Source organism: Crotalus tigris, unplaced genomic scaffold, assembly GCF_016545835.1.
Source record: "Crotalus tigris isolate CLP2741 ecotype Arizona unplaced genomic scaffold, ASM1654583v1 scf7180000019068.10715455, whole genome shotgun sequence".
Classification (NCBI taxonomy): domain Eukaryota; kingdom Metazoa; phylum Chordata; class Lepidosauria; order Squamata; family Viperidae; genus Crotalus; species Crotalus tigris.
The window spans coordinates 3,441,691-3,466,385 of NW_024097358.1; the positions used below are offsets into that span (position 1 = coordinate 3,441,691).

Below are 24,695 nucleotides of genomic sequence, written 5' to 3' on the forward strand. Positions count from 1 at the left end.
TTTGTGTAACTTACAGGTTTCATGTTGACTTCTGGAAGAATAACAGAGTTGGGAAGGGACCTTGGAGTTCTTCTAGTCCAACCCCCTGCTCAGGCAGGAAACCCTGGCCTATACCATTTCAGACAAATGGTTGTCCAATCTCTTCTTTAAAACTCCAGTGTTGGACCACCTACAACTCCGGGAGTCAAATCATTCCACTGGTTAATTGTTTTAGTTGTCAGGAAATTTCTCCTTAGTTCTAGGTTGCTTGTCTCTTTGGTTAGTTTCCATCCATTGCTCCTTGTCCTGCCTTCAGGCGCTTTGGGGAATAGCTTGACTCCCTCTTCTTTGGGGCAGCTCTTGAAATATTGGAGCATTGCTATTATGTCACCCCATCCTTCTTTTCATTAAACTAGACATACCCAATTTCTAGAAGAAGCTCAGAAAACCCTCCTCTCTAGGAGTCAGCACCAAAGAATGATCAATATTCTTCTTGCTTTATGAGAGTCTCAGGACAATGGTTAGAAGACACAACACTACTTGTTTTGCTCACTCACTTCTCCCATTCCCTCTTATAAGTATACAAATATATGTCCTTCCTTCCTTCCTTCCTTCCTTCCTTCCTTCCTTCCTTCCTTCCTTCCTTCCTTCCTTCCTGCCTGCCTGCCTTCCTTCCTTCCTTCCTTCCTTCCTTCCTTCCTTCCTTCCTTCCTTCCTTCCTTCCTTCCTTCCTTCCTTCCTTCTTTTCTTCCCAGCCATGCCTCTTTCTCTGCCATTTTGCAATTAACAGCAGGAAAAACTGAAAATCTAGGGGGAAAGCTAAAGATTGCTTCTTGTACTTTCTTGTTCTTCCCCATTGTCCAGTTGATTAGCTGGTAAGATAACTATCTGGGAAGAAGCAGATTAAAATGTATAATACATGCTGAACCTTCAGTGGATTGTTTCGATGCAGGATTTAATAGATTTACAGGGAATCTCATTCAGAAGGCAATGCATATTATTAAGTGGCAGGCAGAAAAGTGCCATGGATACCTGGTCCCCATTGAAGCTGATGAAAGAGAATTTGATTTTTTTTTTTTTTAACTTCAGTGAAATTCTCATAGGTAGATGGTTGTTACAGCACGTATTTAAGGATAAGACAGCCTAGGAAAATTATTCTTTCCAGCAGTCTAAAGCTCCCTGGCCACTGGTACTTCTATTAAATCCCAAAGAAAAGTGTCAAGATATGGTTCCTTCCATGGGACTTGTTAAATTGGAATGAATGAAAAGGCAAAGAGGCCTCAACTTGATGGTAAGAGACGTTGCAAGAAGTAACCATCATGACAGCAGCAGCAGCAGCACTGTCCACCTCGTCCAATATTTAAGAAAACTCAAAGACACCATCAAGAGAATTGAGAAGACATTCTTAAGTCCCTGGAGGATTAGGCAGAAAAACAGACACTTCTGTTGCTGGAAAGGCACAATATTAGCATTCACTGGTTTACTTCAACAGGTGGTGTGGCAGCTCTGCTATATTTGGGGGACATCTGATTCATTGTGCCCTTGAAGAATTGCCAAGATTTGCTTTATTCTGCAGCCAGCTTTGTGTTTTAGGCATTCCTCTACTACCTTCCACCCTAATCACCTGGGGAGTAGGAAGATGGGTAAGAATCAACCAGAAGTAGAGGTTGGATCAGGGGTCTTCAGACTTGGCCCTTTTATGACTTGTGGACTTCAACTCCACAACTCATAAAAAGGGCTAAGTTTGAAGACCCCTGGGTTGGATCCATGATCATCAAGGACCTGGGATGCAGCTGGCTTTGGTTGTCTTCCCAAGAATAAGTTACATTTCAGTTTAACTGAATCTTATGGTTTAGGCATTCATGAAAATCCAGAAGTTACCCACATAAGCTGAGTTTGCACAATACATGAATTTTAGGCTATACACGTAACCCCAGTGGTCCAACCCAAGAGCTGGATTCGCACATTGTGCTAACCTTACTTAGCTAATATATTGTGTGAACTCATCCAATTCAGGTTGTCACTAAATCATAAATAAAGAAAACCTAGATTAACACCAACACGTAATATCTTGAAGATAAGACCATCCTAAGACTCCTCCCCTTTCTTGTTTCTTGTATTCAACCTCTAGAACAGGGGTCTTCAAACCTGGCAGTTTTAAGACTTGTGGATTTGTTGAGCTGGCTGAGGAATTCTGGGAGTTGAAGTCCACAAGTCTTAAAATTGCCAAGTTTGAAGACTCCTGCTCTAGAAGAGTTCTCCAAAATATCTGTAGGAAGGTGTTACTCGGGTGAGGAACTCCCATTCTCTTAACCCCGCTGGCTAATATTTCAGGAGGGGTTTTTGGCAGGGGAGGGGCAGCCATCATTAATCTGGGCACCTCCAGATGTGTGGTCTTGGACTTCCAGCATTTTCAGCAATGGCCATGTTTACGGAGAATTCTAGAAGTCCATGCATCTGGAGGATAAACCCATTGGAGATAACTGAAGCCACCTTGCTCAACGAAGTTCTGAAAAAGCAGCTATATGGTGTCTATTGAATATAATTTTTTTCTCCTTAAAAACCTTTTAGTATTCTTGCTGGTGGCTCACTCACCATCTGGATCATGTATTTCTCATGAGTTTCATCAAAAGAAACTCTGCCAAATCACGCCAATAGTTTAGAAAAGAAGAATAGGTAATCCACATGCATTATGTGTAAAATGTCAACTTCAAAAGCATGGGTTTTTTTGCTGGTGTGACCATTATTGCTTTTCAGCTTGCCAACAAACTCAGGGGGAGGGAAAGGGATTGGAATGCAGACTTCAAAGATCAAGAAAGCAGACCGTGAGAACCAAGGACAGTTCACCAGGTACCTAACCAGACTCAGAAGCACCTTCTCATAACAATATTTTTGCACTTAATTAGGCAACGTGACCTGATCAAGAAGGAGAAGGGGGAATTCCTACTATATGGGCTAGGGTGGGGTTTTGCCAGAGCTGGTTTTGCTTGCATACATGACGAAATGATGTACTCAACAAAGAGATTGAAACGTCTTGAAGGTGTTTACTTGGTTGGTTTGTCAATTGGAACCTTGACACATAATCTAGACACATGACCTCTTGGTTCTTTACAGGCAGAAGTGGTAGTACCATCCTCAACACAGCTAAGGAGTTGAGATAACAAAGATATTGGCAGCAGTTAACCACAGTTCCTCACCATGAAGAATAGGTGTGAACAAAGCGGTCCATAAATTCCATGAAAAGCAACGGTCAGTCATTCATTGGAGTTCTTGCTTAGAGTCTTCAAAGAGGATTTCATCCACTTTCATATCAGTTTCAGACACAGGGACCATACTGCACATTTGTTCTTGGAAAGCTAAGGCAATTGTGTACGGTTTTCCTTTCGGATGCTGCTGGCATCGTTGGAGGAAGGTATCATAATACCCTTTTCCTCTTCCCAGCCTGTTCCCCGTTTGGTCAAAACCAAGTCCCGGCATCAGGATGAGATCCAGACCATCTGTGGACGAGAGGAAATATCTGGGGTGAAATGACATCAAACTAACTTTTCATTTTTCAATTTTGTTTTCTTCCTGATTTGTCCAAGAAGTGAGGTGTGTGTGTTTCCCCCCACCCCAGTTTTGACTTTTAAAAGCTGGCTAAGTTGGATTTCCAGGTCACAGCAATGCAACCTGTCAGAGACAGGGGGTCTTCAAACTTGGCCCTTTTATGACTTGTGGACTTCAACTCCCAGAATTCCTCAGCCAGCGTGCTAAAACTCCTCTGTGCACAAAGCAAGACTGAGCAGCACTAGAAAGACTCCTAAGCAATTTTCTCTGGGAAGGCATTTTACAAAAGCAACAGAAGCTGTGAAAAGCTCTTTTTCTTTCAGACTTTTATTGTATTAAAACTCACATACCAAAGGTTATTAAGGCAAGTGGCTAAATATATGCAGACATATAACCGATAACTGCAATAAACAAACACCAACAGATTGCTGCTATTATATTATTATTATTATTATTATTATTATTATTGTTCCTCACACAGATGTCTAGATTTGATTTGGCATTTTTATCTACTTATCAAGCTTTCCTAGTATACTAGCTTCAATGCATCTTCTTCACTGTCCTTTAAAACTAATAATAATAATAATAATGATGATGATGATAAAGTTGGAAGGGACCTTGGAGGTCATCTAGTCCAACCCCCTGCTCAGGCAGGAAACCCTATACCATTTTGGACAAATGGCTGTCCAATTTCTTCTTAAAAACTTCCAGTGTTGGAGCATTCACCGCTTCTGGAGGCAGGTTGTTTCACTGGTTAATTGTTCTAACTGTCAGGAAGTTTCTCCTTAGTTCCAGGTTGCTTCTCTCTTTGGTTAGTTTTCATCCGTTGCTTCTTGTCCTGCCTTCAGGCGCTTTGGAGAATAGCTTGACTCCCTCCCCTGAGATATTGGAAGACTGCTATCATGTCCCCCCTCGTCCTTCTCTTCCTTAAACTAGACATAACCAGTTCCAGCAATCGTTCCTTATATGTTTTAGCCTCCAGTCCCCTAATCATCTTTGTTGCTCTTCTCTGTACTCTTTCTAGAGTCTCAACATCTGTTTTATATCATGGTGACCAAAACTGGATGCAGTATTCCAAGTGTGGCCTTACCAAGGCCTTGTAAAGTGGTATTAATACTTCACGTGATCTTGATTCTATCCCTCTGTTAATGCAGTCCAGCACTGTGTTGTCTTTTTTGGCAGCTGCAGCAGAGCTGCACATGAACAACTAAGAGCCCCTTGCATATAGTAACAACTAAATATCATTATAAAACTATTTTTTTCACATTTTGCTCTAATTTCTTTTTTTGTTTTTGTTTTTGCACTCCACTGCACAAAGAAGATGTCCCTCTTGTTTGCCCTTTTTCGGGGTTTAATTCGTCTAAATAATTTTCTCATCTCTAATACTGAAGGGTTTTTGAAGAGGAGGGGCTTGGCTAAGTGGGATAGCTGCAACAGTGAGCAATTTATCTCCTCCTCCAAGTTTTTTTTTTTCACGGTAATAATTCTGCAATTGATCTACTGCATGTTCCATAAGATAAAACCTCAGTGTGTGCACTTTATATTTGCTTTTTTCCTGGGGGAAATGGGGTTGGCAAAAGGAAAGGAGCGGCTACAATTACTGAAGCATTTGTTTGGATGTCAGATAAAAATGGAATGAAGATTTAATTGCAGATCAGACCCCTGGTTGAGAAACATCAAGCTCTCAGCATGGACCTGTCAGTATTATCAAGGGCCTTCTGGATGGAACCCTGAAATTACAATTTAAACTGGTGGATTTTTTTCCCAGCCCATAGGACTGGTTTCTTTCCCCCCCCCCTCCCAATTACACACTTGAAAGCAGATAGCTTGTTAAAAGACTGTTCTTGTATGTAGTTTGTTATGAGGAGGCCAGAGAATGTGTGTAAAAATGTCTCTCCAATAATCTTCAGATTCCTTGGTTTCTACAATACTTCCTTTCATTTAATACTAATGCGGAAAAAATTAAAGGGGGTGTTTTCAATGGAAGATGAATTTTAGGCAGCCAAGGAAAGTTTACAGTGTTGGAAAGATACTGTCAAAGGTACTGTCATTTTGTCAAAGCAAGAATATTCAATAGCAGCAGCGTTGACAGATACTGTAGGAGAGGGAGGGGTCAAACACATCATAAGTCTTGAGTCCAGTGGTGGGATTCAAATACTTGAACAACCGGTTCTCTTATTGGATGCAGGCCTAGGCCTCCGAGGCCTAGAACGGACTTCCAGAAGTGGCATCCACGCACTTCTGGCAGGCCATTCTAGGCCTGGGAGGCCTCCTCCAAACCTCCAAGGCCTAGACTGGACTTCCAGAAGCAGTGTGCATTAAGTCGGTTCTCCGAACTCAGCAAAATTTACAGTAGCTACCGGTTCTACTGAACCGGTACGAACTGGCTGAATCCCATCACTGCTCAAGTCCTTTTGCACCCACAAGAGATCTAAGCCCAGCCCACTTTGAATTCCATTGAATCTTATCTACCACCAATTTGCTTTGAACATTAGTCTTTCAGATTCTTGTAGACAGCTTTATCATACAATAAACCTATATTCACTGGTGACGCAGTGGTTAGAATGCAGTATTGCAGGCAAACTCTGCCCACAGCCTAGAGTTTGATCCTGATGGGGCTCAAGATTGACTCAGCCTTCCATCCTTCCACGGTCAATAAAATGAGGACTTAGATTACTGGGGACAAGATGCTGACACTGTAAACCACACAGAGAGCTCTGGAAAGCACCGTGGTGCAGGATATAAGTCTAACTGCAATTGCTATTGCTCTTCATTTGAACTATCTGGATTCCTGATTTCCTGGGCATACTGTAAGTTATAGTAAACACTGCCACCAGATCAGCCCCCCTCCAGCACTTTCAATAAGAAAAGTCAACTAGGCCACCCAAGGGAAATTTCAAAAAAATTCTCTGGCTCCTTGAGAATAAAGTAGGAAAGCAGACGTTTCTTGCATGGGAAGAGAAATTTGGAAAAAATCCAACTCAGTGGTGATGTTCCTGCCATCCTGCCCTCAAACCCACACAAGAGACCGGCTTTTGCTGCCGTTCCATCTGCTTTCAGAATTGATGCAGTTCCTTTGCCAGGAATTGCGAAGGAACCAGGCAGGCATCCCGAAGCCTCTGCTGCATTTAAAGGCAACTCTACGTAGATCTTTTTTTTTTTTCTCAACACGGAGGAGGATTTGCCAAGGGGACATTTGAAACAAATGAGGCAGCACAAGTTAAGAGTTGGGACAGACTCATCATCTTGCTGGGATTTTTTTTTTCTTCTTGTTTAAACTTTTGCAGCAGAGAAAAACTTTTGGAGCGAGAAAAGCAGAACACGTCCAAGCAAAACGGCCGTCAGGGATGTAGAAATGCAAGCTGAATGTATCAAAAATAATGTGGAGTGTAGGAAAAGATCTGGGTATTTGGTCCAAAGAGGATGAAGGGGGAGGCCCACCTCAGCTTATTTTTTGGGAGGGAGGAAATGGACTCAAACGAGAAAGGCTATTTTTTTTTTCTTTACTGAAAGAAGTATTGGGAGAATTTGCTACTTTCTTGTGTTTTTAACCTGGATTAAAGTTATTTTAGAACTTCCTCTGAAATAATTTGTTTTGCTTTTTCTACCTCAGAATGGCAAAAAAAAAACAACCAAAAACACAATTCTGTGTATTTGTTTATTTATATGCCAATGTTGCGATTTGGTTTGGAAGTTTCAAATAAAATAAAATGCGAATTGAAAATAAAAATGGAGTCTATCTATAAATACAGGAAAACTGAAATATAAATGAAGTAATGGTCTTGGCAGTAGCATCCCTTAAAGTTTAATACAATCCAGATTCCTGTGGATTTCAGGGGTTTCTCTCCATGTATCTTTTTTGTTTGTTTGTTTTTTCATTTGAAGACAAGAATATATATATCTTCTCCCTTAACATTTTCAATATTAACAAATAGTTCAAAGTCACACTTTAAAATGAAAGACAAGTTTCTTGCCCCTTGCAATGGCAATGGGAAGGAAAAGTGTAGTTAACGCATGGCCAAGACTGCAAAAACTCTTTCAATATTGGAATACCAATGTGTTTATTTCATACAACCAGGTCCATGGTGGCACAGTGAGAATGCAGTATTTGCAGGCAAACTCTGCCCACAAACTGAAGTTCGATTCTGACGGGGCTCAAAGTTGACTCAGCCTTCCAGCCTTCCAAGGTTAGTAAAATGAGGACCCAGATTGTTGATGGAAATATGTTGACTCTGTAAACCACCTAGACAGGCTGTAAAGTACTAGGACAGTGGTGGCGAACCTATGGCACAAGTGCCAGAGGCGGCACTCAAGAGCCCTCTCTGTGGGCACGCGTGCCGTCGCCCCACTCCTAGGCCTTCAGCTGGGTTTTATAAAATCTTTTCGCTTTAAGCCTCCGCCGCCGTGTGCAAAAAAAAAAAAAAAGGTTCAATCAGTCAATTTCAACTTCTCGCGGGAAAAAAAAGATCTTGCAAAGTTGGAATTGATTGATTGAACTTTTTAGTCCCACCCAGTCTGCTGTGACCACTGAAGCCACGCCCACCCAATGGGCCACATCCAGCCGATGGGCCACACCCACCCAGCACTCGACGATGCATTAGCGGGTTTTGGGTTACAGTTTGGGTACTCGGTCTCTAAATGGTTTGCTATCACTGTACTAGGAAGTGGTATATAAGTGCTAAGTTTATCGCAGGCTAACTCTGCCCACTGACAGGAGTTCGATCCTGACCGGCTCAAGGTTGACTCAGCCTTTCATCCTTCCGAGGTTGGTAAAAAAGAGGACCCAGATTGTTGGGGCCAAGATGCTGACTCTGTAAACCGCTTAGAGAGGGCTGTAAAGCACTATGAAGCGGTATATAAGTCCAAGTGCTATTGCTATTGAATGCAGATGCAAAGATGGCACTGGTAGCAAATTTCTACTGCATGCCCAACCACGGCAAGCAATTCATACAACAGCTCTATGCGAGTGATTAAAACTCTGAAAAATTACGGTTGCACCTGAATGGCTTCTTTTAATGCTCACATTGATGAGAAGTGGTCCCTGGATGTGCTCTCCATCAACTCAGCACATGATTTGACACCATCATAAAGAGGAGACAGCAGGTGGCATACTTATTTCTACCCACAGCTCTTCTCTTATTACGCAACCTTTTTAGCTTAACATCTCCAGCCTGGAACTAAATTGCTTCCTCTCGTTTAATTATTTCTGTTTCTGGCTGGGAGCTGCAATTTATTTGCATATTGGTATCAATGCACTTGGATGGGTATTCTATATGTAATTACTGTCAGGGCGTTTTCACAGCTTCTGTCAGGGCTCTTCTGTTGAATTGATTAGAAAGAAAGAAAAACTGAAATGAATTATTTGTGAGAAAAAGGACGACAGCCAATCTACTCCTCCTTTGACTAATGGGGACTAGACGCACCCAAATGTTGGGTGCTGGTCTTTTACCTAATAGAGGCGATTTGGCTGTTCAGTTCAGGGACGTGACTTGAAAGCAATTTGACTGAATCCTCAAATTAAGTCAGATTTCCAAATCAAAGCAGAAAATTATTGGAACTATTGAATTAAATTGGGAATAACTTTCCCCATAATTATAGTTCCCTCCCCCCTTCTGAGGCCAAAGCACAGCTAACTGCAGGTTATCCTCAGACAGCAAAATGTTGTGTTGAGTTGTGGCCTGGCTTTGGAAAGGAACACTTCTGCTAGCCTGCAAATACCTTGACAGACACACAACGCAGATACTATTAAGGAAAACTCCACTGGTTTCAGTGGAGCTTATTCCCAGGTAATTATGCGTGGCGTCGCATTCTGATTAAACCACATTTTGCACAGAGGCTCCTCCACTGAGCTCCAACCTACTTTCAACTACTAGGAGTATAAATAGATAATAACTGATCAAGGGAATAACCTTATTTGATGAGTTTCTGTAATGAGGGCTGAGAAATGCTCCTGCATTGTTGTTGTTGTTGTTTCCCGATTCTCCCTCAGTTTGGCGAAGTCGTTCATTTTCAAGACGTCTTTTAATTCTGTCATTTATTTTCAAGATGTCTTTTATTCTGTCTTTTATTTTCAAGATGTCTTTTACTATGTCATTTATTTTCAGAATGTCTTTTAACCCTTTCGGAGGAATGCCCATGGTGCTGGGAGCAGGGTGGTGTGCGTGGTTAGGGTTAGAGTGCTGGGATGAAGATTAGCCAGATCATGTTTGAGACCCGAGTGCAGTCTTGGGAGGAGAGGGAGCTCCCATCTTTTGCTCCAGCTGGTGCTGAAGACATAAAAGGAGCCCCCAACTGGGCATGCCCCAGGCAATGGTGACGTCACTGGCTAATTCTTTCAACCCGGAAGCGCTTCGGGGCTTCTGTTGTTGTTGTTCGTTGCAAAGTCCTGTCCGACCCATCACAACCCCAAGGACAACGTTCCTCCAGGCATTCCTGTCCTCTACCATCTTCTGGAGTCCATTTAAGCTCAGGCCTCCTGCTTCAGTGACTCCATCCAGCCACCTCATTCTCTGTCGTCCCCTTCTTCTATTGCCCTCCATCTTTCTCAGCATCAGGCTCTTCTCCAGTGAGTCCTTCCTTCTCATTAGGTGGCCAAACTACTTGAGTTTCAACTTCAGGATCTGGCCTTCTAAAAAGCAGTCGGGGTTGATCTCTTCTAGGAGTGACCGGTTGGATCGCCTTGCAGTCCAGGGGACTCGCAGGAGTCTTCTCCAGCACCATAGTTCAAAGGCCTCAGTTCTTTGGCGCTCAGCCTTTCTTATAGTCCAACTTTCGCAGCCATACATTGCAACTGGGAAAACCATAGCCTTGACTATATGCACTTTTGTTGGCAGGGTGATGTCTCTGCTTTTTAGTAAGCTGTCTAGATTTTTTTTTCTCAGAATGTCTCTGAGCATCCCATCTTTTACTGCACAAACATCTCCCTATTGATCTGCCCCCTTCCCAACTTCTCCTGCTCCCATAAGGCCCCAGGGGAAGGTGTCACAAAAGAACACAGGGCTGGAGAAATTACCGAGTGTGCTCAACTCACAATAGTTCACTTAGTAACCTTTTGAAGCTACAATGGCACTGAAAAAAGTGACTTACGATTGCTTTTCACACAACCGTTATAGCGTCCCCACGGTCACGTGATCAAAATCTGGACACTTGGCAACTTGATTAGTCAAGTGTGATTGAACACACAAGTAATTTGTCTCCGGTGCAGAAATTCTCAGTATACATACAAACAACAAAGTAATGTAATCATAAGATACCATTACGAAAAAGTAATATTTTAAGATATTTAGGGCATGGGAGTTTTTGTTTTTGTTTTTCTTAAAATGTGAAGTGGTCCCTTCTCCAGATGGCTTTTCAGAGCCAGAAATAAATTCTTTCCAGGGAGAAAGGTTGTAACTATATCATACCTAGACAAGGATGGGCGGTGGGGGGGGGGGGGAGTGGAGAGAGAAAGTGTCATTCCGGCTCCTTTCTTAATGCATTCTACCCCATCTGCTGGTCCTAGGACGTATTTACTCAACTCTTTCTGTAAGGAGGGAGAACTGCAACTACCGTAGTTTGTAAAGCTCAGTTAAGTGGCCTGTGTGTCCCAGTAAGAACTGGCCAATTTTACCCTGCCACTTATTCCACAATATTCCACCAACTTTGCAGATTTTAATCTCCAAGTCAGCATCTTCATGATATAACCACACAATCCATTACTCACAAAGTAGCTTATCACATTTCAGCCCGGGGAAGAAGATAGCGTAAGCAGGGCCGTTGCTGGATCAGACCACTAGACCACTCTCTCCCATTCATTGACAGTTCAGTGTATCAAATGAGTCTAGAAACAAGGGTTAATTTCATAAACCACGTTTCAGTTTGAGTTAGGATGGTTACTCAACGTGTGTTCATTGCAGAGGGACAAAAAGATGTTGAGACTCTAGAAAGAGTGCAGAAAAGAGCAACAAAGATAATCAGGGGACTGGAGGCTAATGCATATAAGTTAGTAACACAGTGATTAAGTGACTCTGGCTTCCCCATATACTTTTGTTCGTCAAAAAGTTGCAAAAGGGGAACAAAGGATTCTAGGACACCATCATAAATATAAGTCAGTTGACAAGAGACTGAATTTTTATCAAGTGACTATGGAGGATGCTGCAATGGTCGTAAGCATGAGAAATGGTCATGCGCCACTTTTTTCAGTGCTGTTGTAACTTCAAATGGTCACTGAATGAACTGCTTTAAGCCGAGAACTACCTGTATTTCTAAGAGGGTGTGTCAATGCTGTGAACGAATTTGGCTGAAGCCATTTCCACTTTGGTTTTGGTTGCCAGAGAACTGGGAGGGGGGAATGAGTATTTTTAAGTTTAGACAAAACAATAAATTGTCCCGTGGGAACCAAGGTCATTGCTGACTGTGTTTTGGCAGGCTACAGCTTCCGTTAGAAAGCCCACCAAAGTAGTTTATTGGAAAATGTGATTTATGACATATTACTGGGGTGGGAAATTCAACTTTGTAACATTGTAACCTTTGGGAGGGAACTTCAGTCTTGATTTCACTTTTGATCGTGAAAATACTTTGTAGCCAATAAATAATGTTCTTTAAGGAAACCTCTTGCCTCGGAATTCTGTTTTTACTGGTCTCATCTATCGGAACCATGACAGGGTGAAGACTTAGTGCACACAAATTGATGCCTGCTTTGGTCTCTCTTATGTCAGGCTATAAGCCACGTCCTACCGGTATCGTAATTCCTTATCACAATTCCAAACTTACCTGCCACAGCCAATGCATCTTCCCGCACGTCACCTTCAGCTGGTTGATGGATATTCCAGGATGTCAGAGGAAGCGAGGCAATTTCTTCATAGGAAGCGAGCTTGACCATGTCCATGTGGCTGCTTTGGGGCTTGTACCATGGAATGAAACATGCTTTGCCTTTTTGAAAAACATCTTTGATGATTTCATTGGTCTGGACCTCATCCGGCATGCTCAAGAAGACTGCAATGCGCTGGGAAGCAAGGTAGCGAGGATGGGCCATCACCTGCTTTGAGAAAAGGAGGACCTGTGATCAGATTGACTGAATGTCAAGTCAACGTTTATTACAAAGACCAGAACAAGTTGAAAAAACACTCAAGAAATTGAGATGGTCCTTGACTTATGACCATAATTGCATAGAAGAGCAACAAAATTGATTACACGACTGCAGGCTAAAACATAAAAAACAGTTGCTGTTATGTCTAACTTAATAAAAAGAAGGACTAGGGGTGACATGATAGCAGTGTTCCGGTATCTCAGGGGCTGCCATAAAGAAGAGGGAGTCAAACTATTCTCCAAAGCACCTGAAAGCAGGACAAGAAACAACGGATGGAAAATGATCAAGGAGAGAAGCAACCTAGAACTAAGGAGAAACTTCTTGAGAGTTAGAACAATTAATCAGTGGAACGGCTTGCCTTCAGAAGTTGTGGATGCTCCAACACTGGAAGTTTTTAAGAAGAGACTGGACAACCATTTGTGTGAAATGGTATAGGGTTTCCCGCTTGAGCGGAAACACCTCCAAAGTCCTTCCAACTCTTTTATTCTATTCTACTCTGCTCTGCTCTGCTCTGCTCTACTCCACTCCACTCCACTCCACCCCATCCCATCCCTCTCCACTCCATTCTTATTCTTTTCCAATTATTATTCTATTCTATTCTATTATTTCAAACAATAACAACCCATTACATAAGGAGCTTTGTCAGGGCATGGAATGCATTCTTCTGGGTTTTCATCTAGCCCCCATTCTCCTAACATTCATGAAATCTCTAAATTCTTCTTGAATGAAATTTTAGCATTGATGTTGTTAGGTTTTGGTATGTTTTTAATTTTCTGAGCTACTTTGAAAGCTCCTTTGAGCAGGACAGTGGGGAGCAAATCAAATAAATACTTCATTCTGAGCAAAGTGAAAGTTCATAAAATTTCTTATAATGCATACTACTTCCAAGTGCGCTGCCCAAAAGGTGTTTATATGTACTGTAGAGCTATCAATCATCATGATAAAATAGATTAAAATATGCTGGAAAATTATCCAACCACTGAAATGGTAGGACATTGACTATCCTTCAGATTATTGTTCTTTCATTCCCACAATTGCTGTTGCTGATTGAAGCAGAACAAACTTTGCTGACCTGTGATTCCTTGCCGGAAACATAGGTTGGATGAATTGGCTCTTCCTACTAGCATGATCTGCTTGGCACTTGCCTATCTTAGTCAATTTCACATCTACTGGTAGTCTTATCGGAAAGCCGAAGCTTCTCAATTTCATATCCCCTTAATTAGTTTCTCAATGAAAAAAAAAATTCCCAGATTTTCATTTTCAGAATGATGGATGAATTTTCCCTTAGCATCACTTCTCAGATGAAACTAATTGCATGGCAAGTTTGAAATCAACTGAATTCAGCCGTGCACAGAATTATCGAATCATAGCGCTGGAAAGAAGCACGTTCTTCTAGTCCAGTGGTTCTCCACCTGTGGGTCGGGACCCCATTTGGGGTCGAACGACCATTTCACGGGGGTCGCCAAACAACGCAGTCTGCCATTTTCTTTTCCCCTTTTCCTTAGCTGTGCTACTCCCTTTTATTCTATTGGCTTTTGAAAGCCAATAGAATAGACTCTCTTGAATAGAGTCTAATTCTATTGGCTTTCAAAAGCCTATAGGAATTGTCCAGGCTGTCTCTGCCCTGCTGAGCCTGCCAAAAGTCCCATTCTGAAAACGGTGCTGCACCAGTTGAGTAGTCCTCGACTTACGACCGGTTGAGTAGTCCTTGACTTACGCCCGGTTGGGGATCGCGGCATTAAAAAGGTTGAGAACCACTGTTCTAGTCCAACTCTAGACTAGTCCAAGACAGAAGACTTTCTACCACTCCAGTTAAACGTGGTCCAGTTTATTTTTGAAAATTTTCACTGATGGAGCACCCACATCTCCAGGAGGCAAACTGTTCCACTGAATAATTGTTCTCACTGTCAGGAAATTTCTCCTTAGTTCTAGGCTGCTTCTCTCTTTAATGATCTACCACCCCTTAGTATTTCTTGTCCTGCCCTCTGGTGCTTTGGAGAATGAGTCAATCTCCTCTGCGACAGCCCTTCGAGTATTGGAAGGCAGTTCTCATGTCTCCCTTATCCCATGCCTTCAATAGGCCAAATACACCTAGCTTCCTCAATCAGTCCGCATGCAATTTAGGCTATGGAGCCGTTATCATCTTTGGTTTTCATCTGTTAGGGCCCCAAAAACGCTTGAGTCACTCAGGGCTATGTTTCATATATATACATATATATATATATATATATATATATATATATATATATATATATATATATATATATATATATATATATATATATAATATATATATATATATATATATATATATATATATATGCATATGCATATGCATATGCACACACACACACACACACACACACACACACACACACACAATGCAGACAGTAACAGCACAGGCTGGATTCCTTTCACTTCTCAAAGCTAGATTGTGGTTTATTCAAGGCGAGCGCAGTGGGCGTTGGGGACACCACCTCGGGCAGATTCTCACGACCCACTTCCAGTCCGTGACTTCCCAAGCCCGTTTCAGCTTCCCTCTTTCCCTTCACCGCGAAGCACTTTGGCTCCAAGCCTACTCTTTACGTCTAGAGGAGGAGCTGGCAATTCTGACCCAGAGCCAGGTCTTCGCCCTGAATACTGTATATCCGCTCCGGAAGGCAGAAAGGCTTCCGTCCGTCCCGTCCCCCCAGACCCGCGAGCGCAGTGCTTGGCTGCCTTCCACCGCTGCCAAGCCCCCTCCGCGCCCACCCGCTGCCCTTTTCCGAATCCCCTCCCTTGGAAGGCCAGGCCCTAGTGACGTTATGGGGGCGGGGGGGGCGAGGATTCTCAGCCGGGGGGGGGGAAATCCCCGGCTCTGCGAAGTTCTTCGGGCACCGCTTCGAGGCGCGCGCGTGGGCGCACGGTTTTTCCCAAGAGCGCGCTTGGAGAGGTCCGCGGGACAGCGCCGGGGACTTCCTCGCGTTCTGCGGGCTCGGCGGCGTGGCCACTGGAAAGGGGAGGGTGGCTCCGTCCGGAGAAAGCCAGCATCCGTTCTCCCACCGAGCCCCCTACCCACCCACCCACCTTGCCGGCCAGCAGGCGCGACTGGCGCAGCTTCTCGGCTTGGCTCAGTTCTTTCAGGCGGCGCTTCAGCTCCGCGCGCAGAGCGCGCTTGGCTGCGTTTAGGGCAGCCATGTCGGCCGGGCTTGCAGCGACTCCTCCCTCCTCCGGGCTCTCCATGGGACTTGTCAGAGCAGCCGCCGCTTCTGCCGACCTCGGGGAGGCGCCCCGGATCCGGAGGAAGGACGGAGCGGAGCCCTGGGGGTCTTTCCCGAGGTCCCTGAGCCCCCGGGAAGGCGGGCAGGAGAAGCGGCCGCTCGCTCCCCTTGACTTGGAGAGGTGCCAAAGTAAAGCGACGGCTCCAAAGTCCAAAGATGAGCGATCGTTGATTTGTAACGTGTGAGTGAGTTGCGTGGGTTGTTTTTCTTTAAAGGATTATTTATTAAACCGACATGTATCGATCCCCCCCCCCTTTTTTTTTTTTTTTGTTTTAGACAAGCCTCTGCCAGATTTGTGCAGGGTGCAAGGAAGCACGCTTGCAGTTCTGAATGTGATTGATAAAACGGAAAGGAATAAAAGACGTGGTTTCAAAGGTGATGCACTTCCTTGCAGCAACTGCCGTGCGCCCGGTTCGGTTTGTGCATCCCACTTCTGCAGCTTTCATTTTGGGTGGGGGGGCAGCTCGCCGCAAGTTCTTTGGGAATGCCCGCCCAGCTGCTGAGAACACGAACTCCCTTCCTAGCCAACGATGGGTGGTGCCACTTAATTTGTACTAGGGTGCTGTTTTTTGTAGATTGTTTTGAATTGATTTAGCTTAGTGCAGGGGTAGGCAACCTCGGCTCTTTTATGACTCATGGACTCATGCTGACTCGGGAATTCTGGGAGTCGAAATCCATGAGTCATAAAAGAGCAGAAGTTGCCTACCCCTGGCTTAGTGTATTGTGTCCACCCATCCTTTGTAGGTTGTATAGTTTATGCTAGGGTGGCCCACCTTTTCACAGCTGGAGGTTATATGTAAGATTTTGGCGGGTGTTGGGATGGTGGTAGATAAAATGATTGTGGGGGGGAAAGAAGTTGGACAAGGAGGTGCAAACTTTGTGGCATGGAACATGCTATTTCCCCCCAAAACATTCCATTTTCCCTCTGGAACAGGGTGATCCAGTTGCTCACGGATCCGACTGTTCATTCCCATCTGGAACATGGCAACCAACTTGCTATTCTGGGAGATTTACTTTATAGAATGGCCAGAGTGTCCCATTCAGAGAAAAATACAGAATGTTCCATGCTTAGAATGAAGAGTTTTGCACGATATCCTGGATGATGGTCAAAACAGGCTCCTGGACTACACTCGGCCCTAACTTCTAGCTCTGTAAGATCAGTTCTGCTGTATTCTGTATCCCTATTTCCTGAACAAGATGGATAGTATTTAATATTTATTTGCTATGTATATGTAGGGATGTGGGTCTATACATATGTTGTTCATAGTATGTTTAGGTGTGTGTCATGTATGTGTTTCGCTTTGAGAGCGGGCAACTAAATTTCATTTTTGATGTGTGCTGTTGTGCCCACGGTAAAAAATGACAATAAAAGGTTATCTTATCTTATCTTATCTTATCTTATCTTACCTTACCTTACCTTACCTTACCTTATCTTATCTTATCTTATCTTATCTTATTTTCTTATCCAGACAGCTTCTTGGACTGTGTTTGGTTTAGATTTCCTAACCAAAGGGTCCGTCAATGAAGCAGCTAGCCAGTTTTCAGGAAAGAAGGATCCCTCTCTGGCTACTTTTGTGTAACACACCAACATAACACAGCTCCATGCTGCTTAGAGACGGCTTGTACCATAGCTTGTATCACCTATGGTAGCCCCACCATTCTCAGAAATCTTGAACATCACCCTTGACAAGATAGAAGTAATGTCTATGTTGAGTTGCTAAAAGATTTGTTTTATTGCACACTAGCATCTGCACGCATTTCCACAGAAGGAAAAATATATATTATAAATAACATATAAATAAAGTTTGAAATATAGTATTCTTCCCCCCCCCCCTTCCCACTTGAGCTCAATAAACATTCTCAGTCTTTTGCTAAGAGGGAATGTTTCTGGAAGTCATCCCAGGGAATATTCTCAAGAACGCATTGACCAGGTTTATGAGTGATATTGATTGAAGAGGGAAAAAACAGCCAAGAGCTTTGTCTTCAAAGTGGACAAGGATATCCAAGAGCTTTTATCCTCAAATTTGGTAATAAAGCCATTGTCCTGTCAAACAAAGAGAAAAGGATGATGAGAACCAGTTTTGACTAATGGGCCAACACAGTGCTGGGCTGCATTAACAGAGGGATAGAATCAAGATCAAGTGAAGTATTAATACCACTTTACAAGGCCTTGGTAAGGCCACACTTGGAATACTGCATCCAGTTTCGGTCACCACGATGTAAAAAAGATGTTGAGACTCTAGAAAGAGTGCAGAGAAGAGCAACAAAGAGGATTAGGGGACTGGAGGCTAAAACATATAAGGAACGGTTGCTGGAATTGGGTATGTCTAGTTTAACGAAGAGAAGGACAAGGGGGAACATGATAGCAGTCTTCCAATCTCTCAGGGGCTGCCCCAAAGAAGAGGGAGTCAAGCTATTCTCCAAAGCGCCTGAAGGCAGGACAAGAAGCAACGGATGAAAACTAACCAAAGAGAGAAGCAACCTAGAACTAAGGAGAAACTTCCTGACAGAACAATTAACCAGTTGAACAACCTGCCTCCAGAAGTGGTGAATGCTCCAACACTGGAAGTTTTTAAGAAGAGACTGGACAGCCGTTTGTCTGAAATGGTATAGAGTTTCCTGCCTGAGCAGGGGGTTGGACTAGATGACCTCCAAGATCCCTTCCAACTTTATTGTTGTTGTTGTTATTAATTATTATTAAGGCACCTGGCCAGAAACCAGGAGTTGGCAAATTCTAGCCAGGCATAAAAGTCAGCTGGGTGACTTTGAGCCAATCATAGAAGACTCTGAGTTCTAGTCCCACCTTAGGCAGGAAAGCCAGCTAGGTGACTTTGAGCCAGCCCCTCTATCTGCCTTGAGTTACTTGTACAAAAAATAAAGGCGGGATATACATAAGTAAATAATGACATAGTTGTTGAGATCTGAAGGGGTGTTCATAGTGTATAAAGCCACGTTTGGCCTTCTCCTAGTGTTTGTGTGAACCCAGCTGTTGTGGCTTGGATCTCCTTGCTAAGCATTTTATGTCTTCTAGTATGGTGCTGGGGCCTTCCTGGGACAATAATAACTTTAAATATTTCATATGAACAGTAAAAAAAAATGAGTCAGATCTGATGAGATCTCTTTTGACAAGAGTTCAAGTCACTTTTCCTTAAGTGTTAATTATGTCATTTTTAAACATGGCAGTGTTTTATTTTGATTTTGGAGACTTATTGCTGCCGTCTAGTGGATTTGGGGGTATTACAGTGCCCTTAAGAGTGGAAGGAAATTTTTGAACAGACTTAAAGAAAAAGAAAAAAAAACAAGCTTGCAATTTTTAAAAAACGCATACGTGCATCACAGCTACATGTGTATAATTATGTTTTAAGGTTTCAGATAATTCCAATATTTTTATTCCAGCAAGAAGAATCTGAGAGAGTCACAGAAGCTGCTGGAAGAATCAGAAAAAGGCAACTGCCTGTGTTCATAGAACATAGAATAACAGACTTGGAAGGGACCTTGGAGGTCTTCTAGTCCAACCCCCTACTCGAGCAGAAGTCGCTATACCATTTCAGACAAGTGACTGTCCAGTCTCTTCTTAGAAGTCTCCAGTGATGGAGCTCCCACAACTTCTGAAGGCAAGCCCTTCCACTGGTTCATTGTTCTCACTGTTAGGAAAATTCTCCTTAGTTCTAGGTTGCTTCTCTCCTTGATTAATTTTCATGTATTGCTTCTTGTTCTGCCCTCAAGTAATTTGGAGAATAGGTTGATTCCCTCTTCTTTTGGGGCAGCCCCTTAGATATTGGAACATTGCTGTCATGTCCCCCCCTCATCCTTCTCTTCTTTAAACTAGACATTCCCAATTCCTGCAACCGTTCTTCATATGTTTTAGCCTCCAGTCCCCTGATTATCTTTGTTGCTCTTCTCTGTACTCTTTCCAGAGTCTCAGCATCTTTTTTATATTGTGGTGCCCAGAACTGCATGCAGTATTCCAAGCGTGGTCTTACTAAGGTTTGGTAAAGGAGTACAAGAACTTCACATGATCTTGATTCTATCCCTTTATTAATACAGCCTAGGACTGCAGTGGCTTTTCTGGCATACTATTCACACATTACGCTGTCCAGATCAACTAAAAACCAACCTGATGTCACATTGCATAGTAAACCTTGTTAGCATTGAATGTGGTTAAGTCTTATTTGGGCCTTAATAGTATAGGTTCTTTTGCCCCGTTCTTTTGCTTATTATTTTGGACCTTAATAGTATACGTTCTTTTGCCCCATTCTTTTGCTTATTATTTTGGACTTTAATTATTTTTTGCTTTTTGCTTTTTGCTTATTATTTTGCTTTTTGCTTTTTGCTTATTATTTTGCTTTTTGCTTTTTGCTTATTATTTTGCTTTTTGCCCCATTCTTTTGCTTATTATTTTGGACTTTAATTATTTTTTGCTTTTTGCTTTTTGCTTATTATTTTGGACCTTAATAGTATACATTCTTTTGCCCCATTCTTTTGCTTATTATTTTGGACTTTAATAATATAAGTTCTTTTGGTTATTATTTTGGACCTTAATAGTGTAGGTTCTTTTGCCCAGTTCTTTTGCTTATTATTTTGAACCTTAATAGTATACGTTCTTTTGACGTTCTCTTGCTTATTATTTTGGACCTTAATAGTATAAGTTCTTTTGGTTATTATTTTGGACCTTAATAGTATAAGTTCTTTTGGTTATTATTTTGGACCTTAATAGTATAAGTTCTTTTGCCCCGTTCTTTTGCTTATTATTTTGGACCTTAATAGTATAAGTTCTTTTGCCCCGTTCTTTTGCTTATTATTTTGGCTCAGTACATTGCCTGACGTCAAGCTGATCACAATAAACAAGGTGCAATTTATGACAGTGTTGCTGAAATGATTTGAGAGAGATTTGCCTTCTGTTACAGGAGCCTGGTTCTATTTGGTAGAAATTGAATGGAAACTCTAAGGGAAAAGCACAGTACACTTTAGATGTAAATGTCGCTCTCATATACACCCACTCAGACATCTCAGTACAGACCAAGATTAATAGGGGAACAGTCATATACAGGAATGGAGAATTTTTACAATTTCCTGAAAGAAAGATTAGGGGTTTCCCCCAAACATCAAAGTGAAAAGGCCATTTTAGATTCGCAGAGAATACAGCAAGGGGTCTGTTTCTGTTTGAGTCACTTTTGGGGAATTCTGGTTTTTTTTAAATGCAGGATCATTTTTTTCTTTTTCTTGACTACAGTGTGTCCATGAAATGACAGGACAGAGAAAGTCCTGTCTGAAAGATCCCAGCAAGGCTGCTGTTAATTGAGAGTCAACATTTTCAGGTTTGCACTGTACTTTGCCAACATTGTACCCTTTGCCATGTTTCATGGGAACATAAAAAAAAAACAAACCAGGCATTTTGCAAGTTCCTGTTCCTTTGAGGAAGAAGAATATGCTACTGTGTGTTTTCTTTCTTCTGCTATGGAAAGTTTCTTTTGCTGTGTTTCAAAGCAAATAATTAGCAAACATAAAACCTCAACGTAGACAAGCCAAAGTTTTATTTAATATGTAACTTGTGGCCTATTAGCTGCCTAGAAGATTCTATTTAAAAGAAATTTGTGTGTGTGTGTGTGTGTGTGTGTGTGTGTGTGTGTGTGTGTAGGTAGGTAGGTAGGGAGAGAGAGAGAGAAAGAGAGAGAGAGAGAGAGAGAGAGAGAGAGAGAGAGATACACATACACATATACACACACAGAGAGAGAATTTTAATAAATGCCAATTACCCATTCAGAAACAACATTCCAATGAGTTGCACAGTATTATTACCACACTATTGAATTTTTCTGACCGTTAGGAATAATCTTACCCATATTGCATAGAAGTAAACTCTTTGAACTCTCTGGGGTTGCATTTTAGATAGTATTCTATTGGCTTGTGCTATCGAGTTGTACTTTATAAGACAAGATTTACTAGAATATTCATTCAAACCCCTAGTCACTAATGCAGTTTTCCATTTTAATATGTGAGTAGATTTACAGATGTCTTTATATTTATCCCGAGTTTATTTATGGACACAGTATTCAAGACTGCTGTTATAAGGTAATGTTTAAGCAAACAATGCAGTACCCTAGACGCTGTGAGATCAATGGAAAAATTCAGTATTGTTAACTTAATAAAAGATGCACCAGTATGCTTTACGCAGTTATGATTGTGTTAAATTAATATCATTCCTGTGAGCTTTTCGCCTCGCGTTCTGCATGAAAAATTAGTGAAGCTAAAAGGCCAAACATTGAAGTCCAAAGGAGAAGGGGCTGGAGAGGATGAGATGTTAGTTAGTGTCATTGACACAATGGACTTGAGTTTGGGCAGAGTCAGAGAGACAGTGAAGGACAGGGGCTGGCATGCTGTGGTCCATGGGGTCACGAAGAACCAGACACAACTTAGCAACTTGAACAACAAAAAGACAAACTTGGGCTGAGGACTTACCCATCCTCCATTGTCACTGATCCACTTTCCTTTGGTGCCCATGATATAGTCTGTGATGAAATAAGACATCTGTTTCAAGTTTTCTTTGGCCAAAGGCCCTTGCAGTTTTTTGGCCAGGATTCCGCCAAACAGGAATATTGTCAGAATGCGTCCCCAGTTAATTGTCCCATCTGCAAATTCGTTTTCCATCACTTGATTGAAAATGTCATTGGCTTCCTCTACAGAATGAATCTCCAGTGAGTCCACATAAGGTCTCAGGTTGCTTTCAACTTCTTTCTGAGCAGAAGATCCAGCTTTACGTAGGACTTCAGCAACTCTGTTTGGGGCTGCTGCCAGTTGAGCTTCTTGGCAAATGTATTTCAAGTAATCGTGCACCAAGGTGTTCACATAAAGGAAATTGTAACTTTCCATTTGAAAAAAAAAAAAACTGCAGAGAAGAAGGAAGAAGGACTTGGTTCGTTGCAGCGCTCTCGAGAATGTGTGGTCCGTTGCTGGATCATTCACGAAACGACTTCAGCTTTTTCCATCCAAGGGTGGAATTTTCCTTTTTCAAAGCCTTGTCAATAGCCATCTGTACGTATAAAATATCCATATGTAAATTAATATAGCACATGTGATTAGGAAGTGAAAGTTTGCGATCTGAGGGAGGGGAAAAATACAGCAGCTGTGTAGCTGAGCCTTCTAACATGATTTATTCTCGAAATGCAATAAGAGGGAGTGTTGTAACCCTCCTATATCAAATAAAACATAAAATAAAATCTGGTTTAAGGTTACCAACTCCAGAAAGCTTATACTGGTATAGTACCACGTGTTGGATAATATTTAGACATTTCACTAACATACTTGGAACATGGCAATCCACACTCTGTTTCTATGTTTTTTGTTTCTTGTACGTCAAGATTTTAATTTCCTTGGGACCGGGATCTTTCTCTGCCAAACACGACGGAGAGCATATGTGGCTCTTGTAATTATTGCTATTACTCAGTACATAGCCGTATGATAGTTATTTAAGAATGGGAAATGGGTAGTTCCCCAAATCATGGAATACCAACTCAGACAAACTGTCAAACAATAAACAACAGCCTAATCTAGGAACGACCAAGAAAGAACTCTCCCATCAACAACTGACGGGGCAGAGAGCACACGTCTTCTAGCATTGATGACGGTACCTAGTCGGGTGATGAAATGTCTGCAAGAAAACAGCCATGCTCAGAGAGAGCAGCAAGGACCCCTCAGTTCAATCTGAGCTACAAATATTATTTTTTATTGGTATTTCCTCTCTACTCCGCTAGTTTTTTTTCTTCTGTGCTCTTTTTTTTCCAATTAGGGCTTCCGTATTTGGGCTGAAAAAAACCAGGCATCCATCAGATGGTAGCAAAGATTTCCATATCTCTCGGCTGATATCTAGCAATCGTTCTAGATCAGCAGTCCCCAAACCCCGGTCTGTGGACCGGTACTGGGCTGCGGCATGCCAGCAATTGGTCCGCACAAACAAGCAAAGCCCCATACAGGCAGCATACAAAACCACACATTCTCTGGTCTGTGGAAAAACCTCTCTCCATGGCAGTGGTCCCTGATGCCCCAAAGGTTGGAGACCTCTGTTCTAGATCCCGGTAGCCTTCTTTCCTATCCCCTTTTTACTTCTTCCTAACAGGGAGAGATAGAGAGCTTTTACCCAAGGCTGGGATAACTCTGTAGAACATCTTTGGAAATTTGGGGAAAGGCTGCTTTTTTTTCTTTGAGCTCCTTGGAACCACGTTGGGCTAAGGCCCCAAAACAATGCACATCTGTCTTTGTGAAAAGTGAATCGAGGTGCCCGCATATAAAGGATTGCCCCTTTAAATCCTATCCAGCATCTTTTAATTTTTGCCCAAGAGGCAATGGAACTTTTTGTTCTTTCTCATTTTGACACGACCAAACCAAAACACCCTTCCTAGAACATATAATGTGATGATTTATTGCCATCAGGGAAGTCCCAGCTTGTCAGAGAGGTAATAGAATAAATTTATGACAATGGTTCTGCATGCATTAGATAAGTGGGTTGCATCCTGTGCTGGAAAAAAAAAAGCTGAAATAACAAGAAGTTGGAATTTCCCAGTCTTCCTATTTCATATCTGCTGTTCCGTAAGCAACTCCTACTGCTGATTAAAACTTAGATCCCCATCCCTCTGTTTGCTGAAATGATCTAATTCAGTGATTCTCAACCTTTTTAATGCCATGACCCCCAACCGGTTGTAAGTCGAGGACTACTCAACCGGTCGTAAGTTGAGGACTACTCAACTGGTGCAGCACCGTTTGCAGAAGGGGACTTTTGGCGGGCTCAGCAGGGCAGAGACAGCCTGGACAATTCCTATTGGCTTTTGAAAGCCAATAGAATTAGACTC

The 24,695-nt window shown here is 42.3% G+C and overlaps 2 protein-coding genes and 1 long non-coding RNA gene across 5 annotated transcripts; 1 reads left to right on the top strand and 2 right to left on the bottom strand.

Annotated features, from left to right (window-relative positions):
• Positions 1–3,003: 3,003 nt before the first annotated feature.
• On the bottom strand, positions 3,004–15,952 carry MTHFS (methenyltetrahydrofolate synthetase). Of its 2 annotated transcripts, none has more exons than XM_039359248.1 (3): positions 15,659–15,952; positions 12,277–12,541; positions 3,004–3,476 (listed from the first exon to the last, which is right to left on the bottom strand). In XM_039359248.1, the coding sequence occupies exons 1-3, from the start codon at positions 15,812–15,814 to the stop codon at positions 3,238–3,240; spliced, it is 660 nt and encodes a 219-aa protein (XP_039215182.1). In that variant the 5' UTR covers positions 15,815–15,952; the 3' UTR covers positions 3,004–3,237. The 2 variants fall into 2 exon arrangements, with proteins under 2 accessions (XP_039215182.1, XP_039215181.1); XM_039359247.1 differs by having other exon boundaries at positions 12,277–12,544.
• On the top strand, positions 15,896–22,738 carry LOC120315234. Its single transcript, XR_005558630.1, has 4 exons — positions 15,896–16,033; positions 16,129–17,003; positions 21,086–21,170; positions 22,536–22,738. It is a non-coding gene; the product is annotated as an uncharacterized LOC120315234 (long non-coding RNA).
• BCL2A1 (BCL2 related protein A1) lies at positions 17,562–23,172 on the bottom strand. 2 transcript variants are annotated; one of them, XM_039359250.1, is made up of 3 exons: positions 23,155–23,172; positions 22,312–22,882; positions 17,562–17,896 (listed from the first exon to the last, which is right to left on the bottom strand). In XM_039359250.1, exons 2-3 carry the CDS (start codon positions 22,720–22,722, stop codon positions 17,786–17,788), a joined length of 522 nt encoding a protein of 173 aa, XP_039215184.1. In that variant the 5' UTR covers positions 22,723–22,882; positions 23,155–23,172; the 3' UTR covers positions 17,562–17,785. The 2 variants fall into 2 exon arrangements, with proteins under 2 accessions (XP_039215184.1, XP_039215183.1); XM_039359249.1 differs by lacking the exon at positions 23,155–23,172 and having other exon boundaries at positions 22,312–23,050.
• Positions 23,173–24,695: the final 1,523 nt, after the last annotated feature.